The following is a 19043-nucleotide window of genomic DNA, read 5'->3' as shown; positions in this document are numbered from 1 at the left end:
GAAACACTTTATCCCGCAGGAGAAGGCTGACCAGCTACTCCCTGCCATTGATCCCGCTAAGTTTGCAAACAGATACTGCGAGTTGAAGTATCCGGTGTTTGCAACCTCCAGGAACCTGTACCTAAAGCGGACTCTGAAAATTTCGGAAGAACTCCAGCAATACACCTCCATTCCTCACTGCCCCTGATGAGACAGCCACACCTTCAGCTGGCCCCTCTTCATCTACTGCTACCCCAGCTACCACCACTGCACCTCCACCTGCCTCAAAGCCAGTTTATCACCTCGTGCACCGCCTATTTCAGCAGCTTGACCAGATAGAGCGCCGTAACCGGCGCCGATATGAGAGATCTGTGCGTCGCAGCAAGCGGCGCTATGAGCACCTAAAGCTGATGATACGATCTGGCGGCGACATCCCCTCTGAGCCTGACACACCATCAGAGCCATCTGAGGAGGAGGCGAATGATCATGAGGCGGAGACCCATCCACAGAGAGAGGCTGAGCAGGCAGGCCGCATCACAGCAGGAGGCCCCGCATCAGATTCAGGCTACAGATCCAGAGGTTCCTATTCAGTCCGCACCTCCTCTGCAGCAGGCAGACTCTCAGACTACCACCATAGAGACTCCAGCCACACATCATTCCAGTGATGACACTCCTTCACACCCTGCTTGATTGAGCATCGAGGATGATGCTTTATTTTAAGTGTGGGGAGGTCGCCATCTCTGGCGTATTTTTCTTGGTGAACCACTACAGACTCTTTTTATTTTATTTTGTTATTTTTCTGTATTTTGATTTTTATTTTTGTTTCTTAGTACTTATATATTGCTCTTTTCATGTATTTCTACTCTATTTCTACATATTGCACTTTAGTTTATATTTTAGCCAGTTAGTTTAGTTGCAATTCTAACTTATTAGTTATAGAATATGTGGATTAATTAGTATAGTTTACCCTTTTAGCATATGATAAGTTTAGTTTAAATTGAAAATAAAAAGGAAGTAAACTAGAGACTTTAACATAATAAAAACAATCCACACCTTGTATATATAGCATTACATGTTAGTTAGTTAACAACATTTCATCAAGGAGAAACCCTAAAACTTTAAAGCCACCCTAATGTTTACATTGAGAATAATGGGAACTCTTAATTTTTACTTGCATGACATATATAACTGAGATATGATTTTTGAGCTAGAGAACACACAGCCTGTGAGTTTTGAGCTTAATTATATGGTTACATTCAAACCATAATATTTTATTCCTGTGTGTTTCACCCTTCTTTTTTTTTATTCTGATGTTCTTTACTTTGTTTTAATCTATATGTCCAATTATAGAATATAGATACATACCAAGAAAGTGATTGAGGCCATTGTTTGATTCTAGCTCACTTATCCCAAAATTAGCCTACCTTTTACATCACCCTTGTTAGCCCCCTTGAGCTTTTAATCCCCTCTTGTTCTATAAACCATAGTACTAGCCTTAAGCAGAAAAACAAAATAAAAATCCCTAGTTGAATCCTTGGTTAGCTTAAGATAGAAATTGTGAATTGTTTAAGTGTGGGGAATCTTATGGGAACATGGGTTATGGAAACAAAGGTAGAAAGTTAAAAAAAAAGAATAAAGACATTTCAAAATAAAAGTTTTGGAAAGCATGCTCATGTGAAATCAAAATAATTAAATCACCATGTGCATAAAAAAAAATTTTTATTTAAATAAAGGGGATACGAAATTCCCCAATTGCAAAATAAAAGGAATCAATGCACATGCGACAAAAGTTAAAGTTAATATATGAGCTTGCAATATAAAGTGAGAAAATTTGGGTAAATAGGTAAAGAAGCTTTGCTTTACAAAATATGTATGTTAGGTGAGATCTTAGACTAATCAAGGATTCACTTATTAGCTCACTTAGCCTTATACATATACCCTTACCTTTACCCTGGCCCCATTACAACCTTAAATAAAGACCTCATGATTTTTGTATGTCTGTATTCTGTAATTATTGATTGGTTAGATGAAGAACAAAGTTATAGAAAGTAAGGATAAAAAGAAGAATGGAGTGATTAACCTAATAAACACTGAGTGACTAGAGAGTAAACACAAAATCCAGTGAGGGTTCAATAGCTCAATAACATATATCTCTGCTTAAATTGTTAATTGTCTTGCAAGTTTGTACAATATTTTTCTTTCCCATCTCAATTGTAAAAGTGCTTTAACATTATCTAAGGTTTGGCTATGCATATATGATTCCTTGAGAATGTGAATTAATTTAACTACATGTAAGTTTTATATACAAGTGAATGACAATTAGAATTGCATGACTCATTTAGGTAGTTGCATTTAGAATAGATTACATTGCATGAGATTCCACCACTTCAACCTTACCTTACTCTTTATCTTGGATTTCGCATGAGGACATGCTATTGTTTAAGTGTTGAGAGGTTGATAAACCCATATTTTATAATATATTTTGTGCTCAATTTAGGTGATTTATTCAATCCTTCACTCACTTATTCATGTTAATTGCATGGTTTTACTTTCCCTTCCTTATTATGTGATGTATGTGAAAAACATGTTTCCTATGCTTTAAGAATAATTATTTTAATTACCCTTTATTACCATTTGATGCCGTGATTTGTGTGTTGAGTAGTTTCAGATCTTCTAAGGCAGGAATGACTTAAAGGATGGAAAGAAAACATACAAAAATGGAAGGAAAGCAAAAAATGGAGTTTTTGAAGAAACTGGCAGTGACGCGAATGCGTGGATGACGCGGCCGCATGCCCAGCGCGAAAAGACATCGACGCGAACGCGTGACTGACGCGATCGCGCGCCTTGAGCAGAACGCAGATGACGCGGACGCATGACCGAAGCGAACGCATGATAAGGAAAACTCCAGATGACACGACCGCGTGACAGAAGCCACACACCAAAAATTACAGAAAATGCTCCCAGCGATTTCTGAAGCCCTTTTTGACCCAAATCCAAGTCTAGAAGGCACAGATCAGAGGTTATGAAGTGGGGGAATGCATCCATTCAGGGAGAGTCTCCAATTATTCACTTCTCATGATTTAGATGTAGTTTTGAGAGAGAGGTTCTCTCCTCTCTCTTTTAGGATTAGGATTTAGGATTTTTCTTGCTTTCATGATTGCCCCTTTTTATCAGGTTCAACTTTCCTTTTAATTAATTATTTTCTCAATATGACTTATGAACTTTTCTATGTTACAGATGATTCTTTTAATTAATGTTATTTGAGGTATTTCAGTTTATTATTGCTCTCTTTTATTTATGTTACTGTTGCTTCCAATCTGAAGATATTTTTATTCCAGTAGATTTACTTTTCCCCTTTTGGTCTCGGTTAAGAAATCGGTAACTCAGGAGTTATCAAACTCAACGTGATTGATAATTGTCATCTTTGCTAATTGAATTGAACTTCAATAATTCCGGTCCTTTCTTAGGAATTGACTAGAACCTGAAGATCAGACTAATTAATCCACTTGATCTTCCCTTGCTTTAGTAAAGGCTAACTAAGTGGGATTAAGATTCAATTTTCATCTCCATTGATAAGGATAACTAGGATAGGACTTCCAATTTCTCATACCTTGCCAAGAGTTTATTTTACAGTTATTTATTTATTTTACTTGTCATTTAAATTACTTGCTCCTTACCTTCAAAACCCCAATTTACAATCTTCATAACCAATAATAAGAACATACTTCCCTGCAGTTCCTTGAGAAGACGACCCGAGGTTTAAATACTTCGGTTATCAATTTATTTAGGGTTTTGTTACTTGTGACAACCAAAACGTTTGTAAGAAAGGTTGATTGCTTGGTTTAGTAACTATACTTACAACGAGAGTTTACTATAACTTCTAAACCATCAATCTTCAGTTCTTCAACCACGCCCCCTTTGTGGTCTTCAAACTTGCTCTCTTGAAAATATAGTTGGCATGCCACGCCTGGCCCTGGCGTGCCACGCCCTTGTTAAAGCCCTTTTTATCCCTTTGCTGGAGTTTATAACTAGCGTGCCATGCCTGGCCTTGGCGTGCCACACCCTTTGTACTTCCTCTCCCTGGCGTGCCACGCCTGGCCTTGGCGTGCCACGCCCTATTGCTCGCGTGCCACGCCCATACCAATTGGTGGCGTTTGTACCAAGTGGCACGCCCAACTTCACACCCCCAGCATCTTTTTCTTGATTCCTCTTTCCTTTGTTGCTCTTTTCACCTGAAATTCAACATAAACTCATTTCAAATCACTGTACAATAATATTCACCAATTACGTCATGAAATTGCATTGATTGAATGAGATTATACTTTTTATGGTTCTTTTAGATAAGAGAAAGAGGTAGATGATGCAAGTCATCGGTGACCGTTTCAATGTCTATGCATCATAACATATTAGCTTTAATTCGATGCAATGACTAAGTGTATAGAATTTTGAAAATTTACAAGATACATAGATACGATACATATATAAATCCGATATAGTTGTACATAGTGTTCCCATTATAAAATTATTATGCAAGGAACAATGATCTCTATCCAAAAGAAAATTCCAGCTATAAATATTCATGGTGGTTTTAAGATTATTGTTAATGATTGTACACATGCCGAGTAAGCCTGGTTTGAGAGTCATTCTAACATCACGTTTGAGATTTGAATTTATATGACTATTTTACAAACATGGATAAAAATTAATTGAAATAATTGTTTATCAATAATTAAGTAATTTAAATTTTCTATAATTTTTGTTATGTTTATATTTATAACAAATACTTTCATGAATTCCATTTCTCAGAAACCCTACATTTAGTACTATGTTGACTATTTTAAAGTAGGAATAAATAAAAATATACAATAGTTTAAGTTTTTCATGTAAAAAAATTTAATGATAAACATATCAGACATATATAATTGATTTCATAATACTTATAATTTACAAAATATAACATTAATTGTTGCTATTAAATATAATCAATTCAGTTACCTTTCAAAACACAATATTTAATCTAAAGATTTAATCATTTTCAAATATAAATACACCTCAATACACATAATTATGATAATTAAATAGTAAATTCAAACTATTATCATATATATACAATTATATAGAATATGTAAGCGTTTATACCTTATAAACTTTCCTTTTTATGTTTTTTATTGCTAATTAATGGCTATGACTATAATACATTGCCACTAGATTTTTTTATTGCCTAACAATCAATAAAGAAAAAGATAAGACAAAAAGGAAAAATACTGAAATTATTGTTTGCCTATTTCATAATACTCAAAATGGCTAAAATATTAAACAAGACTGTTGAGAATATCTAAGAATTATTTGTTATACTTTCTTCAGCTATAGAGATGTTGGTTGATGATGTTGATAATGAGGTGCTATTGATGACAAATTAAAATATCCTCAAGCAGTCCGGTACCAATATCCTCAATCGAGCCAACGTCATTAACACAACTATCACTATCAGTTCTAACATTAACACAAGTAATAATGTTATTGGCATGCTTTCTTTCCCTTGCACCTGCACTTGCATCTGAAAGTACAGGTTTCTGTACACCGCTTCCTCTACTAAATTTGGGGCTAACGGTGGAGCTATTGTAGAGGTTGAAAGATCTTGATAGAGGGGGGAGGATTGGTGGCAAATCGTGAGCGTGCACCCACATAGGTGGTTAGGACATGGGTGGGATCATCCATGTACCGCTTCTTCGTATTGCAACCAATTGCAGTGCAACGATAGTAGCTTCTGCAAAAGAAGGCATACTAGTATTATTAGAGGTAAAGCTATTCATGTGTCTTTATTTAATATTTTAAACAACACCACAGATTTTGCTGCGGTAGTATAGTAGTCAGATCATCACCTTGGGAAAGGGCTCTTTTTGAGTGATTTTTTGCCGTACTTACGCCATTTATAACCATCTTCGAGGTTTTCAGACTCGCTCTCTGTCAAGTAAGTAATTTTCGAAAGATTATTTTTATTCCTTTTGTTGTTCATGCTCATGGTATCAGCAACCAATGCCATCGTTGATGCTCGAAGTTTCAACCTAAGAAAACAGAGAGCAAAAAAGAAAATATTAGTACAAAGACCCCCATATTCTAAGGTTTTTATTTCTCACTCATCATGCTATGTATGACGAACCCTTTCTTGGCCTTCTCTCTTTCTATAACTACTTTTTTTTCTCATTTTTTATTTTTTATTATTTGATATTTTTCAAAAAATATCTGTTACAACAATAAATAAAAGTGGTGAAAATTTTCAAATGGAAGACTAAATCATAACAGCGAAAAGGATACCATTAGAAAGAGTAAACAAGGAAAATAATAGTCATTTAATTGTATTATTTATTTTTTTAGTACTATTACTATTATTTTTTTCTTCTTACCTAGTTATAATATTATCTTCTTCATTATCTGGTTCATCGCCTCTCAGATTTTCATTTCCACTAACAATTGATTCTGCTGAACGTTTAGGCCCTCTGATGAGCGGATAATTTATACGCTTTTTGACATTGTTTTTACATAGTTTTTAGTATGATTTAGTTAGTTTTTAGTATATTTTTATTATTTTTAAATAAAAATTACATTTCTGGACTTTACTATGAGTTTGTGTGTTTTTCTGTAATTTCAGGTACTTTCTAGCTGAAATTGAGGGACTTAAGCAAAAATCAGATTCAGAGGTTGAAGAAGGATTGCAGATGCTGTTGGATTCTGACCTCCCTACACTCAAAGTGGATTTTCTGGAGTTACAAGAGTTCAAATGGTGCGCTCTCAATTGCGTTGGAAAGTAGACATCTAGGCCTTTCCACAAATATATAATAGTCCATACTTTTCTCGAGTTTAGACGACGCAAACTGGCGTTCAACGCCAGCTTCTTGCCCTATTCTGGAGTTAAACGCCAAAAACAGGTTACAAAGTGGAGTTAAATGCCAGAAACAGGTTACAAACTGGTGTTCAACTCCAAGAGAAGCCTCTACACATGTAAAGCTCAATGCTCAGCCCATGCACACACCAAGTGGGCTCCGGAAGTGGATTTCTGCATCATTTACTCATTTCTGTAACCCTAGTAACTAGTTTAGTATAAATAGGACTTTTTACTATTTATTTATATATTTTGTTCATCTCTGAACGTTTAGTTCTTAGATCATAGAGGCTGGCCTCTCGGCCATGCCTGGACCTTGTTCTTATGTATTTTCAACGGTAGAGTTTCTACACACCATAGATCAAAGTGTGGAGCTCTGCTGTTCCTCATGAATTAATACAAAGTACTATTGTTTTTCTATTCAATTCAAGCTTATTCCGATTCTAAGATATTCATTCGCACCTCAATATGAATGTGATGATCGTGACACTCATCATCATTCCCAACCTATGAACGCGTGCCTAACAACCACTTCCGTTCTACCTTAGATTGAATGAGTATCTCTGGGATTCCTTAATCAGAGTCTTCGTGGTATAAGTTAGAATCCATGGACGGCCATTCTTGAGATCCGGAAAGTCTAAACCTTGTCTGTGGTATTTCGAGTAGGATCTGGGAAGGGATGGCTGCGACGAGCTTCAAACTCGCGAGTGCTGGGCATAGTGACAGCGTATTGGACCATTTTCACTGAGAGGATAGGATGTAGCCATTGACAACGGTGATGTCTAACATACAGCTTGCCATAGAAAGGAGTATGAAGGATTGGATGAAAGCAGTAGGAAAGCAGAGATTCAGGAGGAACTAAGTAACTCTATACGCTTATCTGAAACTCTCACCAATGAATTACATAAGTATCTCTATCTTTAATTTACGTTTTATTTATATTTTAATTATCAATTCACCATAACCATTTGAATTCGCCTGACTGAGATTTACAAGATGACCATAGCTTGCTTCAAGCCGACAATCTCCGTGGAATCGACCCTTACTCACGTAAGGTTTATTACTTGGACGACCCAGCGCACTTGCTGGTTAGTTGTGCGGAATTGTGACAAAGTGTGATTCACGTTTGAGAGCACCAAGTCTTTGGCGCCATTGTTGAGGATCACAATTTCGTGCACCACCCTCCAACTCTGTTGTTGGTGAAGTTATTGTTAGAAACGACCACCTCAAGATTGGATGGAATTATGGAAAGGACTGGATTTTGTGACTGTGCAACTACTTCAGAAGATTCTAGAATAAGTACGTATGGAGACAACGATGGAAGAGGATGCTTTATTGGCGTTTCAGTTGGCGGGGCATCTTCTTCTACGATGTCTAACCACTCATATAAGGAAGGACCAAAGTCTCCAACGTTTACCAAGCCAGAAAGTGGCTTTTCAAAGAAGGTATCATTGAAAAAGCTGAAATCTTGGGTGATGGTAGTGGGTATAGACAATAAAGATGGTGGTGGCAGTGGTGATAGTGGAGAAAGTAATGATATATTCTGTTCTTCCATTGAGTTATTTTATTATTGATACTGATTCGACCGTCCTATGATTCTATTCTTGTACATACTATCGCATTTTTAACACTGTGCCAACTCTCCCTTTTTTTTATTTTTCTCAGATCGGTGCCTCTTGGTTACAATTTTTTTATACTACTTAAGGAAAAAACAGAGAGAGGAGAGCTACAAAAGTAGATATAAATGGAAGGGATACTCTAGAAATTACAATTTTTATTCTTTTACAATTTTTTGTTGTTGTTATTATAATAACAGTGATGATGTATGTTCTTAAGTTATCAAAAACTGAAATATGATGAAGAAAATATTAGGTACTATTTTTTATTTTAATATTTTTAATTATTAATTTGATATGTTGATCTGCGAATTGAATCTGCTGATACATATCTCAAATTCGCATTTTGATCATATTTATCTGCAAATTAGATAATATCTAGAAATTTCAGATCGGATGCAGATAAATAATGCATATCTGTGGATCGGATCTGATCCATGAACACTCCTAAGCAGGTTACGAAAAGCACATTGACTGTAAAACACACTCGTCCTTTGGTTTTGTTCAGTGTAGCATCTATTATTTTATTTAATGATTCATTCTTATATTTTTTAAGGATTGAAAATTTTTTATAAAATAATATATTTTTAATCAAATTTAAAATTTCAAAAAAAGAAATAGATAGAACCTAGATGGAGAAAGAATGATAAAAAAAATATTTTCTACATAGAAGAGACATAATTTTTTTCTTTAATTAATTTGATTTTTTTCAGTGCTATTCCACCATGTAATTTAACATACCCCATGAATATAATTACATATACAATGAAAATATTTTTGTCTTTAGATTGATTTATACATATTATTATTTGTTAAGAAAAAAATTATTTCAAATACTTTATATAATTAAAAATAGACATTAAAATAACAAAAAAATAGATTTATATTTTGATACTAATAAAATATCAAAATATATTTATAATTCCTTTAATGAAAATTTATATATATGTATGAAAATTTATATATATATATGTGTGTGTATCTTATGAAAATTCAACAATTCAACATTTCTGTGTCTACGTGTCCGGTATTATATTATGCTATGTGTCCGCTTCAATGTCTATACATCGCAACATATCGGCTTTAATTCGATGCAATGACTAAGTGTATACAATTTTAAAAATTTACAAGATACAAAGATAGGATACATGTATAAATCCGATATAGTTGTACATAGTGTTCCCATTATAAAATGATTATGCAAAGAACAATGATATCTATTCAAAAGAAAATTCTAGCTATAGATATTTATGGTGGTTTTAAAATTATTGTAAATGATTGTACACATGCTGACTAAGCCTAGTTTGACGGTCATTCTGACATTACGTTTGAGATTTGAATTTCTCTGACTATTTTATAAACATGGATTAAAATTAATTGAAATAAATGACTATAAATAATTAAGTAATTTAAATTTTTTATAATTTTATTTAAGTTTATATTTATTAACGTTCATGAATTCCATTCTCTCAGAAACCCTACATTCAGTACTATGTTGTCTATTTTAAAGTAGGAATAAATAAAAATATACAATAGTTTATGTTTTTCACATAAAAAAATTAATGATAAAAATATCAAGCATATATAATTTATTTCATAATACTTATAATTTACAAAATTTAACATTAATTGCTACTATTAAATATCATCAATTTTGTTACCTTTTAGTACACAATATTTAATCTAAAGATTTGAACTTTTCCAAATATAAATACACCTAAATACACATAGTTATGATAATTAAACAGTAAATTCAAACTATTATCATATATATACAATTATTTTGAATATGTAAGCGTTTATACCTTATAAACTTTCTTTTTTATGTTTCTTATTTCTAATTAATGGCTATGTTGCCACTAGATTTTTTTTATTGCCTAATAATCAATATAGAAAAAGATAAGACAAAAAGGAAAAATACTAAAATTATTGTTTGCCTATTTCAAAATACTCAAAATGCTTAAAATATTAAACAATACTGTTGAGAATATCTAAGAATTATTTGTTATACTTTCTTCAGCTATAGAGATGTTGGTTGATGATGTTGATAATGAGGTGCTATTGATGACAAATTAATAATATCCTCAAACACTCTGGTACCAATATCCTCAATCGAGGCAACGTCATTATCACAACTATCACTATCAGTTCTAACATTAACACTAGTAATAATGTTATTGGCATGCTTTCTTTCCCTTGCACCTGCACCTGCATCTGAAAGTACAGGTTTTTGTACACCACTTCCTCTACTAAATTTGGGGCTAACGGTGGAGCTATTGTAGAGGTTGAAAGATCTTGAAGGAGCGGGGAGGATTGGTGGCAAATCGTGAGCGTGCAAACCCACATAGGTGGTTAGGACATGGGTCGGATCATCCACGTACCGCTCCATTCTCTTCTTCGCATTGCAACTAATTGCAGTGCAACGCTAGTAGCTTCTGCAAAAGAAGGCATACTAGTATTGTTAGAGGTAAAGCTATTCATGTATCTTTATTTAATATTTTAAACAACACCGCAGATTTTGCTGCGGTAGTATGGTAGTTAGATCATCACTTTGGAAAAGGGCTCTTTTTGAGTGATTTTTTTCCGTACTTGTGCCATTTATAACCATCTTCGACAGACTCGCTCTCTGTCAAGTAAGTAATTTTCGAAAGATTATTTTTATTCCTTTTGTTGTTCATGCTCATGGTATTAGCAACCGATGCCATCGTCGATGCTCGAAGTTTCAACCTAAGAAAACAGAGAGCAAAAAAGAAAATATTAGTACAAAGACTCCCATATTCTAAGGTTTTTATTTCTCACTTGTCATGCTATGTATGATGAACCCTTTCCTGGCCTTCTCTCTTTCTATAACTATTTTTTTTTCTTTTTTATTATTTGATATTTTCTTAAAACAATATCCATTACAACAATAAATAAATGTGGTGAAAATTTTTAAATGAAAGACTAAATCATAATAGCGAAAAGTATACCATTATAAAGAGTAAACAAGGAAAATAATAGTCATTTAATTGTATTATTTGTTTATTTCAGTACTATTACTATTATTTTTTTCTTCTTACCTAGTAATAATATTATCTTCATCATCTGGTTCATCGCCTCTCAGATTTCCATTTCCACCAACAATTGATTATGCTGAACATTTAGGCCCTGTAACTCTTTTGTTGGTGATGTTGTTGTTAGAAAGGACCACCTCAGGATTGGATGGAATTATAGAAAGGACTGGATTTTGCGATTGTGCAACTACTTCAGAAGATTCTAGAATAACTACGTATAGAGACATAGAAGGAAGAGAATGCTTTATTGACGTTTTGGTTGGCAGGGCATCTTCTTTAGTTATGTCTAACCACTAATATAAGGAAGGAACAAAGTCTCCAACGTTTACCAAGCCAGACAGTGACTTTTCAAAGAAGGTATCATTGAAAAAACTGAAATCTTGGGTGATGGTGGTGGGTATAGGCAATAAAGATGGTGGTGGCAGTGGTGATAGTGGAGAAAGTAATGATGTATTCTGTTCTTCCATTGAATTATTTTATTATTCTTACTGATTCGACCGTCCTATGATTCTATTGTTGTACATACTATCACATTTCTAACACTGTGTCAACTCTCCCTTTATTTTTTTTATTTTTCTCGAATCGGTACCTCTTAGTTATAATTTTGTTATACTACTTAAGAAAAAAACAGAAAGAGGGGAGCTACCAAAGCAGATACACATGAAAGGGATACTTTAGAAATTACAATTTTTATTCTTTTACAATTTTTTTCTTGTTATTGTAATAACAGTGATGATATATGTTCTTAGGTTATCAAAAACTGAAATATGAATAGAAAATATTAGGTACTATTTTTTATTTTAATATTTTTAATTATTAATTTGATATGTTGATCTACGAATTGAGTCTGCCGATACATATTTCAAATTTGCATTTTGATCCTATTTATCTGCAAATTGGATAATATCCAGAAATTTCAAATTGGATGCGGATAAATACTGCATATCTGCGGATCGGATCCGATCCATGAATACTCCTAAGCAGGTTACGAGAAGCACATTGATTGTAAAACACACTCGTCCCTTTGGTTTTGTTCAGTGTAGCATCTATTATTTTATTTAATGATTCATTCTTATATTTTTTTAAGGATTGAATTTTTTTTATAAAATAATATTGTTAATCAAATTTAAAATTTCAAAAAAAGAAATAGATAGTACCTAGATAGAAAAAGAATGAGAAAAAAAAGTATTTTCTACATAGAAGAGATATAATTTTTTTCTTTAATTAATTTGATATTTTTCAGTGCTATTCCACCACGTATTTTAACATACCCCATAATGAATTAATGAATTTATATATACATATAATATATAGACATATATTATATATTATGTATGTATATATGTATGTATGTATGTATCTTATGAAAATTCAACAATTCAACATTTATGTGTCTGCGTTTTCGGTATTATATTATGCTATGTGTCCGCTTCAATGTCTATACATCGTAACATATCGGCTTTAATTCGATGTAATGACTAAGTGTATAAAATTTTTAAAATTTACAAGATACAGATACGATACATATATAAATCCGATATAGTTGTACATAGTGTTCTCATTATAAAATGATTATGCAAAGAACAATGATCTCTATCCAAAAGAAAATTCTAGCTATGGATATTCATGGGCGGTTTTAAAATTATTGTTAATAATTGTACACATGTTGACTAAGCCTGGTTTGACGGTCATTCTGATATCACATTTGAGATTTGAGTTTATCTGACTATTTTATAAACATGGATAAAAATTAATTAAAATAATTGATTATAAATAATTAAGTAATTTAAATTTTCTATAATTTTTGTTAAGTTTATATTTATTAACAAATACTTTCATGAATTCTATTTCTCAAAAACCCTAAATTAAGTACTATGTTGACTATTTTAAAGTAGGAATAAATAAAAATATACAATAGTTTAAGTTTTTCACGTAAAAAAATTGATGATAAAAATATCAGGCATATATAATTTATTTCATAATACTTATAATTTACAAAATTTAACATTAATTACTGCAATTAAATATCATCAATTTTGTTACCTTTTAAAACATAATATTTAATCTAAAGATTTGACCTTTTTCAAATATAAATACACCTAAATACACATAATTATGATAATTAAACAGTAAATTCAAACTATTATCATATATATATATAATTATTTTGAATATGTTCAGTGTAGCATCTATTATTTTATTTAATGATTCATTCTTATATTTTTTTAAGGATTGAAAATTTTTTTTATAAAATAATAATGTTAATCAAATTTAAAATTTCAGGAAAAGAAATAGATAGTACCTAGATGGAAAAAAAATGAGGAAAAAAAAATATTTTCTACGTAAAAGAGACATAATTTTTTTCTTTAATTAGTTTGATACTTTTCAGTGCTATTCCACCACATATTTAACATACCCCATGAATATAATTACATATACAATGAAAATATTTTTGTCTTTAGATTGATTTACACATCCAGTTAAAGATATTTCTTTTGAAGTATTTATTATTACATATATACATTATTCAATTAAAGTTTCACAATCTATTCATACTGTAACACCCTAATTACCCTAAGCCTTACCTCATGCCATAAAGCAAAGGTTAATCAAAGGTTACAACAATCCTAAAGCTTATATATATATATATATAGAAGAAATAATAATTATAGAAGCCTGATGAAGAAATAAGCTCAAAAACAGAGTTACAAAGCGCAAACGTTCATACGAAGCTACACAAAATGAGGCACAAGTTATAGATACGAGATATCAAGGCATATATAGATATATAAATAGAATAGTCATAAAGAACTAGCCGCAGCCCACGGAGTTTAAACTGGCTAGTATGTACAGACATACAGAATTTTGAAAGTTAAAACAGCATATACAAAATATCTCTCTCAAAGTAAGCCTCTAAGGTAATATAATTATAAAAGTGAGAGAATTAATCAAAATAACCAAAAGGCTCCAAAATAGGATACAGGTCCTCCGCTCTGTCACCATCAAGCAACTCACCAAGGTGGGTTGTGGTGCACGAAATTGTTGCCTGACCAAGAGCATGGCACTGTTGTTACCGGAAACAAATGTGAAATAAATCTCCAGCAATGGCGCCAAAAACTTGATTCGTGATTATTCCTTCCTTGGTAACGGCGTTAGAAACTCAATACGCACGTACATGTTCTTAATTCTGTTTCACAACTTCGTACAACTAACCAGCAAGTGCACTGGGTCATCCAAGTCATAAACCTTACGTGAGTAAGGGTTGATCCCACGGAGATTGTTGGTATGAAGCAAGCTATGGTCATCTTGTAAATCTCAGTTAGGCGGATTCAAATGGTTATGGTGAATTTAATAATTAAAACATAATTAAAATATAAACTAGGATAGAGATACTTATGTAATTCATTGATGAGAGTTTCAGATAAGTGTATAGAGATGCTTTCGTCCCTCTAAATCTCTGCTTTCCTGCTGTCTTCATCCAATCCTTCCTATTCCTTTCCATGGCAAGCTGTATGTTGGGCATCACCGTTGTCAATGGCTACTTCCCGTCCTCTCAGGGAAAATGGTCCAAGATGCTCTGTCACAGCACGGCTATTCATCTGTTGGTTCTCGATCATACTGGAATAGGATCCCTTTATCCTTTTGCGTCTGTCACTACGCCCAGCACTCGCGAGTTTGAAGCTCGTCACAGCCATCCCTTCCCAGATCCTACTCGGAATACCACAGACAAGGTTTAGACTTTTTGGATCTCAGGAATGGCCATCCATGGGTTCTAACTTATACCACAAAGATTTTAATATCTCGGACTCGGTCCCCTGTATTAGATATCCAAGAGATATCCCTTCAATCTAAAGTAGGACGGAAGTGGTTGTCAGGCACGCGTTCATAAGTTGAGAATGATGATGACTGTCACGATCATCACATCCATCATATTGAAGTGCGAATGAATATCTTACAAGCGGAATAAGTTGAATTGAATAGAAAAACAGAATCACTGAACATTAATCTTTGAGGAACAGCGGAGCTCCACACCTTAATCTATGGTGTGTAGAAACTCTACCGTTGAAAATACACAAGTGATAAATGTTCAGGCATGGCCGAGTGGCCAGCCTTCACAAAAGTGATCTAAAGATAAAACTCCCGATCAAAGATGATCCGAAGATGTAAATAGAATAGTAAAAAGTCCTATTTATACTAAACTAGTTACTAGGGTTTACAGAAATAAGTAAATGATGTAGAAATCCACTTCCGGGGCCCACTTGGTGTGTGCTTGGACTGAGCATGAAGATTTCACATGGAGAGGTCATTCTTGGAGTTGAACGCCAGTTTGTAACGTGTTTCTGGTGTTTAACTCCACTTTGCAACCTGTTTCTGGCGTTTGACTCCAGAATGCAGCATGGAACTTACGTTCAATGCCAGTTTGTGTTGTCTAAACTCGGGCAAAGTGTGGACTATTATATATTTCTGGAAAGCCCTGGATATCTACTTTCGAACGCAATTAAGAGTGTGCCATTTGGAGTTCCGTAGCTCCAGAAAATCCACTTTGAGTGCATAGAGGTCAGAATCCAACAGCATCTGCAGTCCTTCTTCAACCTCTGAATCTGATTTTTGCTCAAGTCCCTCAATTTCAGCCAGAAAATACCTGAAAGCGTATAAATTATCCGCTCATCACAACACCAAACTTGTCCCCAGGCAACTGAAAATCAAATAGGATAGAAAGAAGAGAATATACTATAAACTCCAAACTATCAATGAAACTTAGCTCCAATCAGATGAGCGGGACTAGTAGCTTTTTATCTCTTGAATAGTTTTGGCATCTCGCTCTATCCTTTGAAGTTCAGAATTATTGGCATCTATAGGAACTTAGAATTTAGATAGTGTTATTGATTCTCCTAGTTCAGTATGTTGATTCTTGAACACAGCTACTTTATGAGTCTTGGCCGTGGCCCTAAGCACTTTGTTTTCCAGTATTACCACCGGATACATAAATGCCACAGACACATAACTGGGTGAACCTTTTCAGATTGTGACTCAGCTTTGCTAAAGTCCCCAATTAGAGGTGTCCAGGGTTCTTAAGCACACTCTGTTTTTGCTTTGGACCTTGACTTTAACCGCTCAGTCTCAAGTTTTCACTTGACACCTTCACGCCACAAACACATGGTTAGGGACAGCTTCGTTTAGCCGCTTAGGCCAGGATTTTATTCCTTTAGGCCCTCCTATCCACTGATGCTCAAAGCCTTGGATCCTTTTTATTACCCTTGCCTTTTGATTTTAAGGGCTATTGGCTTTTTACTCTTGCCTTTTGGTTTAAAGAGCTTTTGGCTTTTTCTGCTTGCTTTTTCTTTTTCTTTTTCTTTCTCTTTTTTTTTTTGCCATTTTTTTCTCTTTTTTTCTACAAGTTTTTGTATTCACTGCTTTTTCTTGCTTCAAGAATCAATTTTATGATTTTTCAGATTATCAAATAACATGTGTTCTTTTCATCATTCTTTCAAGAGCCAACATATTTAACATTCTTAAACATCAAGTTCAAAAGACATATGCACTGTTCAAGCATTCATTCAGAAAACAAAAAGTATTGTCACCACATCAATATAATTAAACTAAATTCAAGGATAAATTCGAAACTCATGTACTTCTTGTTCTTTTGAATTAAAAACATTTTTCATTTAAGAGAGGTGATGGATTCATGGAATTATTCATAGCCTTAAGACATAGTTACTAAATACTAATGATCGTGAAGTAGAGACACAAACATAAATGAACACATAGTATAAAAAACCAAAAAAACAGAGAATTAAGAACAAGGAAGTTAAGGAATGAGTCCACCTTAGTGAGGGTGGCGCCTTTTGAAGGACCAATGGTGCTTTTTGAGCCCTTTATGTCTCTTCTTTGCCTCTGTTGCATGATCCCTAGTGATTTTGGTGCTCCTATCCTTAGTTGCTCCCAATAATTATGTGGAGGAAAATGTATCCCCTGAGGTATCTCAAGAATCTCTTGATTTGCAGTCAAATGCTCTTCTACTGAGCTATGGACCCTTGAGATGAATCTCTCCATCTCCCATGACTCGAAGGTGGAAGCTTTTTGTCTTTCTTTTTTTATTTTTTTTCTCTTTTTTTTTTTGAGGTTTCTCTGGCCTTAGGTTCCATCAATGGTTATGGAATGGTTATGGAAAAACAAAAAAGCTATGCTTTTACCACACCAAACTTAGAATGTTGCTCGCCCTCGAGCAAAGAAGAAAGAATGGAAGGAGAAGAAGAAGAAATGGATGTGAGTGGTGAAGGGTTCTTGGGAAAGGGTGATATAGGATTATGAGGAGGAAAGGTGAGTGGAGGTATGTGGGGATCCTGTGGGGTCCACAGATCCTGAGGTGATCCTGTGGGATCCACAGATCCTGAGGTGTCAAGGATTTACATCCCTGCACCAATTAGGCATGTAAAATGCCTTTGCATGCATTTCTGGCGTTTAGACGCCGAAGTGATGCTTGTTCTGGGCGTTCAACGCCCATATGCAGCATGTTTCTAGCATTGAACGCCAGCCAGATGCTCCTTACTGGCGTTTAAACGCCAGTAAGTCCTTCCTCCAGGGTGTGATTTTTCTTCTGCTATTTTTTATTCTGTTTTTAATTTTTGTAATTATTTTGTGACTCCACATGATCATGAACCTAATAAAACATGAAAGAATAAAAATAAAAATAAAATTAGATAAAATAAATATTGGGTTTCCTTCCAACAAGCGCTTCTTTAATGTCAATAGCTTGACAGTGGGCTCTCACGGAGCCACCTAGGTGATCAGGTCAATTTTGTAGACTCCCAACACTAAACTTAGAGTTTGGCTGAGGCCTTCCAACACCAAACTTAGAGTTTGATTGTGGGGGCTTTGTTTGACTTTGTACTGAAAGAAGCTTTTCATGCTTCCTCTCCATGGTTACAGAAGGAGAACCTTGAGTTTTAAACACAAGGGTGTCCTCATTCAGTTGAAGGATCAATTCTCCTCTGTCCACATCAATCACAGCTCTTGCTGTGGTTAGGAAGGGTCTTCCAAGGATAATGGATTCATCTTCATCCTTCCCAGTGTCTAGGATTATGAAATTAGCAGGGATATAAAGGCCTTCAACCTTTACTAACACGTCCTCTACTTGTCTATAAGCCTGTTTCATGGATTTGTCTGCCATCACTAATGAGAATTTGGTAGCTTGTACCTCAAAGATTCCCAGTTTCTCCATTACAGAGAGTGGCATGAGGTTTATCCCTGACCCAAGGTCACACAGAGCCTTCTCAAAGGTCATGGTGCCTATGGTACAAGGTATTAAGAACTTTCCAGGATCCTATTTCTTCTGAGGCAATGTTAGTTGATCCAGATCACTCAGTTCATTGATGAGCAAGGGAGGTTCATCTTCCCAAGTCTTATTGCCAAATAATTTGGCATTCAGCTTCATGATTGCACCAAGGTACTTGGCAACTTGCTCTTCAGTAACATCCTCATTCTCTTCAGAAGAAGAATACTCATCAGAGCTAA

General features: G+C 34.2%; 1 protein-coding gene across 1 annotated transcript; it reads right to left on the bottom strand.

Moving 5' to 3' along the window:
• Positions 5382–8414, bottom strand: LOC107627000 (probable WRKY transcription factor protein 1). The gene is made up of 4 exons (XM_016329884.1): positions 8038–8414; positions 5862–6044; positions 5702–5746; positions 5382–5595 (listed from the first exon to the last, which is right to left on the bottom strand). Exons 1-4 carry the CDS (start codon positions 8412–8414, stop codon positions 5382–5384), a joined length of 819 nt encoding a protein of 272 aa, XP_016185370.1.

This window comes from Arachis ipaensis, chromosome B02, assembly GCF_000816755.2.
Source record: "Arachis ipaensis cultivar K30076 chromosome B02, Araip1.1, whole genome shotgun sequence".
NCBI lineage: Eukaryota > Viridiplantae > Streptophyta > Magnoliopsida > Fabales > Fabaceae > Arachis > Arachis ipaensis.
The sequence above is the reverse complement of the archived record's forward strand: the minus strand, read 5'-3'. Positions and strand labels throughout refer to the sequence as shown.

Bases quoted from the DNA above. Each gene is read 5' to 3' on its own strand.
- LOC107627000 (XM_016329884.1), bottom strand. From the start codon at position 8,414: ATGGAAGAACAGAATATATCATTACTTTCTCCACTATCACCACTGCCA. The intron at 5,747-5,861 runs GTGATGATCTGA...CTTCTTTTGCAG, and splicing joins AAAAAGAGCCCTTTCCCAAG to AAGCTACTATCGTTGCACTG. The intron at 5,596-5,701 runs GTACATGGATGA...CCTCTACAATAG, and splicing joins GGTTGCAATACGAAGAAGCG to CTCCACCGTTAGCCCCAAAT.